General features: G+C 37.9%; 1 protein-coding gene across 1 annotated transcript; it reads left to right on the forward strand.

Moving 5' to 3' along the window:
* Window positions 1-541: 541 nt before the first annotated feature.
* Window positions 542-4,976, forward strand: LOC123481460 (C-X-C motif chemokine 14-like). The gene is made up of 4 exons (XM_045205738.1): window positions 542-870; window positions 1,953-2,058; window positions 3,520-3,633; window positions 4,157-4,976. The coding sequence occupies exons 1-4, from the start codon at window positions 804-806 to the stop codon at window positions 4,170-4,172; spliced, it is 303 nt and encodes a 100-aa protein (XP_045061673.1). The 5' UTR covers window positions 542-803; the 3' UTR covers window positions 4,173-4,976.
* The last annotated feature ends 1,494 nt before the right edge of the window (window positions 4,977-6,470 follow it).

The raw sequence follows: 6,470 nt of genomic DNA on the forward strand, positions 1-6,470 counted from the left end.
GTCCCTCTATCAATCTCCTTGGATCATCTAATTACTTCCAGATGTGTCAGTGTCGGTGTTTTCAATCTTTCTCAGGAATTTAAACAGGATAATCCCTTTGGAACATCTTTGAAGTGTCTAAATTGCTGGAAAAGTCTTGAGATGGCCCCAAAGTACTATTTCAGCACCACTGTCACTATAAGACGTTTGCCTTAGAAACATGTGTCAGGAGATTCAATCAATCTGAGTAGCCTGAAAAATATTGGGAATGGAGAGGCAGTGTGGTCCATGCACAAATGATCCTACACTGTTAGAATAGTTTGAGGAAAGTTGCTCTAGCTGTCCCAGGCAACTTTGAAAATCAGCATAATAACGTCAGTCAAATTTATAATTAGCAGGCTATCTAATTCTAAACTTTCCATTTTCCTCTCCTTCTTTAGTGTTTTTTCCTAACTATTCCACTCTCTTTTATGTATTCCACTTCTCTTTTTCAAGTGTTTGATTCGTTGGCTGGCTGTGCATATTAATGAGATGGGACAGAGCTGGTTTTTAAAAGCTGCTGCTCAACAACATGTAGGGATAGAAGGCAAGAAACGCGAGCGCCGTCTAATGAAATGCGGATTACATTTCATCTGATCTGAGCGCTCTGGACCTAAGGAGTTCGTGAAAACTCGAGCGTATTCGGAAGAATATAGATCAAATATTATTCCTTCTGTCATCTCTAAAGTTAAGGAGCGAATACAAGGATAGTGTTGTTTGAGTGAATTTTACTAAGCGAAACCAGTCGGGAGGTTCGAATTTGAGGTTCCTCATCAGCAGACAAGATGCATCGTTGTACAACAGCAGCGTTGCTTTTGTTAATTATTGCTTTATATTCCCTCCAAGCAGAAGGTAGCTATCTAATCATATTTAAGCAATGCAAAACTTATCAGAAAAAACATATGTTTTCAGCATTTGACATGTTAAGCTGATGGTAATGAGTTTTTTAAAAACACAATTGGTTGGTTGGGCAGCCAAATTGCACCTGTAATGTTTTACCATTGCCATTAATTTACCATCTCCAAATCTGCTTGCTCACTTTTGGCAACAGTAGGCTATTGTTGTTTATAACGGTTGAGTTATTACTGTGTTGTACTTCTTGGTTAGTTTTGTAAAATTGTCGCTTTGTTCGTTTGTTGTGTTCACCACTCAGCCACAGGCTGTAGCCAGGCTACTTTGTATCAATTTTATTCGTCAGAGTTGTACATTTTATCCAAATTCATGGTGGTTAGGTGGTGTTGGGCTTTCCCTTACAAAAAAAGATTACAGTTTTGAAACTGCAGTAAAAGTGCAGTAACTGCAGTCGACTGTTGTATTTTGGACGCAGTAATTGCAGAACAACTGCAGTGTACGCATTTGAACTGCAGTTATACTGCAAAATTACTCCAGTAAAGAAACGGTCATATTTTGGATGCAGTTTTTGCAGCATACTGCAGTTATACTACAGTGTACTGCAGTTATACTGCACTCTGACTGCAATCTTTTTTCGTAAGGGGTTATCTGATTAGTCTTGGTCGGTTCTCGTGGTTGATTATGAGAATTGTAATGCCCGGCATTGAGGAATTGGAGATGATTGATGAGGGCGCCTTGAAGATGTGGGTCACACGTTCCATAGTGAGGACGAGCCTGACCACATGCATGCGCGGGAAACAGTTCCAGTGGCGGTGTGAATCAGCGAGCCTTGATTTACAGCGGCGATAATAATGACGTGTTCTGTTTTACAACGCAGTTACTGAGCCCTCTTTTATCGTTCTTGTTCTCTTTCTTGTATTCCATACAGGTTTAGTGAGAACTAGGCATATGCTGCACCTGACAATCTGTGTGAAGTCAGGAAATCATACCAGAGATCTAGTCTACAGATGGCTGAAAACGTTCAGACCAAAGTGTTTATTTGAAAGCTTTTATTATAAAACATCTGTTTTATTTCTTCACAGCCTACAAGTGCAGGTGCACAAGAAAAGGGCCAAAGATTCGCTACAAGGATGTGCAAAAACTGGAGATTAAACCCAAACATCCTTTCTGCCAAGAGAAGATGATATTGTGAGTCATTCTTTGAATCATTTATCTCTCGCTCTCTTTCTGCATTGCCATTGTCAATCCCATTTTCTGTTTGTTTCAGAGATGTCAGTCACTCATTGTGTGCTATTCTGTTTGTTTACCAAATGCAGTAACTTGTCTAAATAGTCATTCTAATGTTCTAATCTGCTACTGTAAGCAGCTGATTGACCTATAAATATATTGCTAGTGAATGGAATCTGATAACTCCTCCGATCCAGACATTCTTGAGGAAATGATTCTCTTTGTCCAAATGCACCACCCAGTTGCCTATTATTCCCTATCATTTGATCCATTACTTTAAAAGCATTGCTTGCTCAACTGGACTACAGCACAGACAGCTACTGTTGTCGGTTTGAGTGCCCTTGGCATCCAATAGGGACTTTCCCTCTCCAGATAAGAGCGACTGTTTACCTCTTTTTGCGGGTTCCAAATAGACGTGTATTACCCTATACTACTGCATGCATCAGACCCCATTGTAAAATAGACACTGATCTCACATTTGAGTAATTTTCGGTGGAAGCAGACCTTACCTTTGTAAACCATCACATACTCTTTCGCCATCTGCTGTTCACTTGAGGTATCGCACATCAAATAATACCATTAAAACAAATGTTGTTCTGTCCTGCTGTTATGGAGTACAGTACATTGCTCTCCATATGATCTTAAGACTTTCGAGTCCGTCCAACAAAGAGTTGTTGGCCCTTGGACTATTAAACTGCTATTTACAGTTTTATTTACTGCTGGGTCTTCTGTCCTGGGGCCAATGTGAGAAACGTAATACTCAGGCAGTTTAATGCCAACCAGTTAAAGCAGGCCTACTTGCATAAGATGGTGGCCACTGACCTCTGACCTCAGTGTAAATTGAGACTCAGAGGGTTCTGGAAAGAGTACGCCTTCTCTCCTTTGTTGGCTGGCATTGGGTCACGTCTCAGAATTTAACATTCTGGGGGGCCACCCCAACTGTCACAGCAGTGTCTCCAACTCTAACTTAGGAGTTAACCAAATTAACCAAGACCTCAAGTGAATCATTAATTAAGAAGCAGACACACTAATAAGAGATTGATTTGAGAAGCCCCTGCAGAGCTTTGGGCACAACACACAGGACGTCATGACTGGCCCAAATATGTCATAAAGACAGACTAGTCTCTCTAACTGCTGCTCTGAATGTCAATGGGTTCATCTAGCCAGGCTCAGAGATCATGTATAAGGTCTACCCACCTAGTGCTGTTTCTAAAGCCTGTTCATAGATCCCCTCCATGAGTTTTTACATTTTAGGTGTCAGAGATAGAATGTATTAAAGTAATTGCAGTATTCTTACCACATTGCTTGGGTTGTTATAATTACTTTGCAGCTAACATTAAACAACATCGCTTATGATTCTAATGCAGTAAGGTGGATTAGCTATTTTCTCTTACACTCTCCCTCGCTTCTTTTGTTTGTCAGTGTCACCATGGAGAACGTGTCGCGTTTCAAGGGGCAGGAGTACTGTCTGCACCCCAAACTGCAGAGCACCAAAAACCTGGTCAAGTGGTTCCGGATCTGGAAGGATAAGCATAGGTGAGAGGTCATCCCACTCCATGAACTAAAGTTGTAAAGTACCGCTGTTGCATACAGATATATGATCTTATTTTAATCACCCTGTTGCAGGAGAACTTTACTGCAATGCAGGAAATGTAAAACTTGTAGTGTATTTGAGGTTTAACAAGGCTTCTGAAGTTTTCCACTTTGACATTTCAGACTTGATTTTCCCTTATGCAAAATGTATCAACCCCTACAAAAATGTCATTAATTATAATCTACATAATACAATTCACATTTCCTGTTGCTGCAGGATTATTTTCCTTCTGCAGCAAACTGGCTCAAATGAAGATCCTACATCTGTACTGCAGTTGAAATACATTTAGCAAACACTTATGTTAAATACTGTTTTATAGAAACAGATCTGGCACCTATTGCTCATAATACGAACTATAATGTATTATAGTGCTATTGAAAGTTTGGTTATAGGAATCTATATAGCTATGTAATTATGTATGATATTTGTCTGTATTTAACACTTTTTTTCTTGTCTCCTTTGCAGGGTGTATGAAGCTTAAACCATGGATTATGTGCACAAAGGGTACAAGTGAAAAAACACCATTAAGACAGTTTTTGTGAAGAACAAGACATAATCTCCCAGCAATCAGTACTTGGTCTTGGAGGGAGATTTATCAAGCAGAGATTTCTAGTTTGCTGGTGCCGTTTAAGTTGGCCATCAGGCTAATTATTGTTACTCACTTAAGTAATTTCAACTGTAATAATGGTCATATTTCTCCAATGACAATGTTCAAGGCTGTTTACGAGGGAAAGATGATATTGGAGGAAATGCTGTTAAAAAGGTCCTTGATGAATCTGGCCCAAGGTGTTTTTCTTTCGAATAGGAGATGTTTTGTTTGCCCTTGAACCATTTGTTTGTTCTGGTGACTACAGTATGTGGATGTCTTGGAAGATAAACGGGTCAAAGGGTTCTTGTTATTGTACCAACTGGGAGTTATCCTGCTGTATCTTGCTGTCCACTCCAGAAGTGTCAAACATAGCACACTGTATACGTGTCTAGGGAATGTGATGAAGGGAATTATTTAAAAACAACTATGTATATCATTCATTTTGTACATTTGAGTCCATTCAAAGAGAATAGTGTACAAGAGAAAGAAACACATTCAGATGACTAGGTCAATGTATAGTCATTTTAGATGTCCTTGGTGCCATGCTATTTCCATTATGCAATCAATCTGTTGTAGTTTATTATGAGGGATATATAAAGTCACCTGTTAAGTTATATCTTGTAAGACATATATTTTCTGTACCTGGTAGGAACTATTGTAAACAGCTATTGTATAATAAATTGTCCATTTGCCGTATTTTGTATCATTTTCCTGATGTCTTCAGTGTTCTTATGCTGTATTCTACAAAGACTGGAGTTCATCAACATGTTCCATTGTAGAAGAAACTCTTCATCATTACCTATGGAAAAGTAATCTTATCAAGATATATCTCATTGTACATCATAAGAATCAATACATTGAATAATGAAATTGTTACTTAATAAGTGGTTGATTATAAAGCATTTTCATATTATCCAATACCTTTCTGAATGATAACCTTCAAGGTGGTGTGATTATTTTGTAAGCTATTGAAACAGTTGAAGTCGGAAGTTTACATACACCTTAGCCAAATACATTTAAACTCAGTTTTTCACAATTCCTGACATTTAATCGTAATAAAAATTCCCTGTCTTAGGTCAGTTAGGAACACCACTTTATTTTAAGAATGTGAAATATCAGAATAATAGTAGAGAAAATGATTTATTTAAGCTTTTATTTCTTTCATCACATTCCCAGTGGGTCAGAAGTTTACATACTCAATTAGAATTTGGTAGCTGTTTGTACAGATGAACATGGGAACATGGTACCTTCAGGCGTTTGGAAATTGCTCCCAAGTATGAACCAGACTTGTGGAGGTCTACAATTTTTTTTCTGAGGTCTTGGCTGATTTCTTTTGATTTTTCCCATGATGTCAAGCAAAGAGGCACTGAGTTTGAAGGTAGGCCTTGAAATACATCCACAGGTACACCTCCAATTGACTCAAATGATGTCAATTAGCCTATCAGAAGCTTCGAAAGCCATGACATCATTTTCTGGAATTTTCCAAGCTGTTTAAAGACACAGTCAACTTAGTGTATGTAAACTTCTGACCCACTGGAATTGTGATACAGTGAATTATAAGTGAAATAATCTGTCTGTAAACAATTGTTACTTGTGTCATGCACAAAGTAGATGTCCTAGCCGACATGCCAAAACTATAGTTTGTGAACAAGAAATTTGTGGAGTGGTTGAAAAACGAGTTTTAATGACTCCAACCTAAGTGTATGTAAACTTCCGACTTCAACTGTATATGTTGTTACAATGACAGTTACATTTTTATTTCACCAAACAGAATGCTCAACATACATTTTCTTATTTTTATATAAATAAACATTTTGTAAATAGACCAATAGCCTATGTTAGTGAATTCATCTAAGACTTTCTAGTGTAATGTATTGTATTGAGTTGTTGTTTTGCTATTTAAAATGTTCCTTCAGAAAGAGAATTTTGGAGTATCTGTTTGAACTGACCCACCAAGCACACATTAAAAGCATTCCAAAGAGTGTATGTCAACAAGCACAGCTATATAACATTTTAAAAATGCACTGTCTAAAACCTCCCTTTGTTTCCTTGATATTGTATCTTAATTGCTAAATCAACTTTGTATTTTCACTCCACACATCTATGAGCTTTCAGGCAGCCTAAATATAAAAATATCAGTCCATTTGTTATCGTTAGATGGTGCTGTGCTACTTAATGAACTGGTCACTG

The sequence above is a fragment of the Coregonus clupeaformis genome, chromosome 2 (genome assembly GCF_020615455.1).
Source record: "Coregonus clupeaformis isolate EN_2021a chromosome 2, ASM2061545v1, whole genome shotgun sequence".
In the NCBI taxonomy this organism is placed as follows: Eukaryota; Metazoa; Chordata; class Actinopteri; order Salmoniformes; family Salmonidae; genus Coregonus; species Coregonus clupeaformis.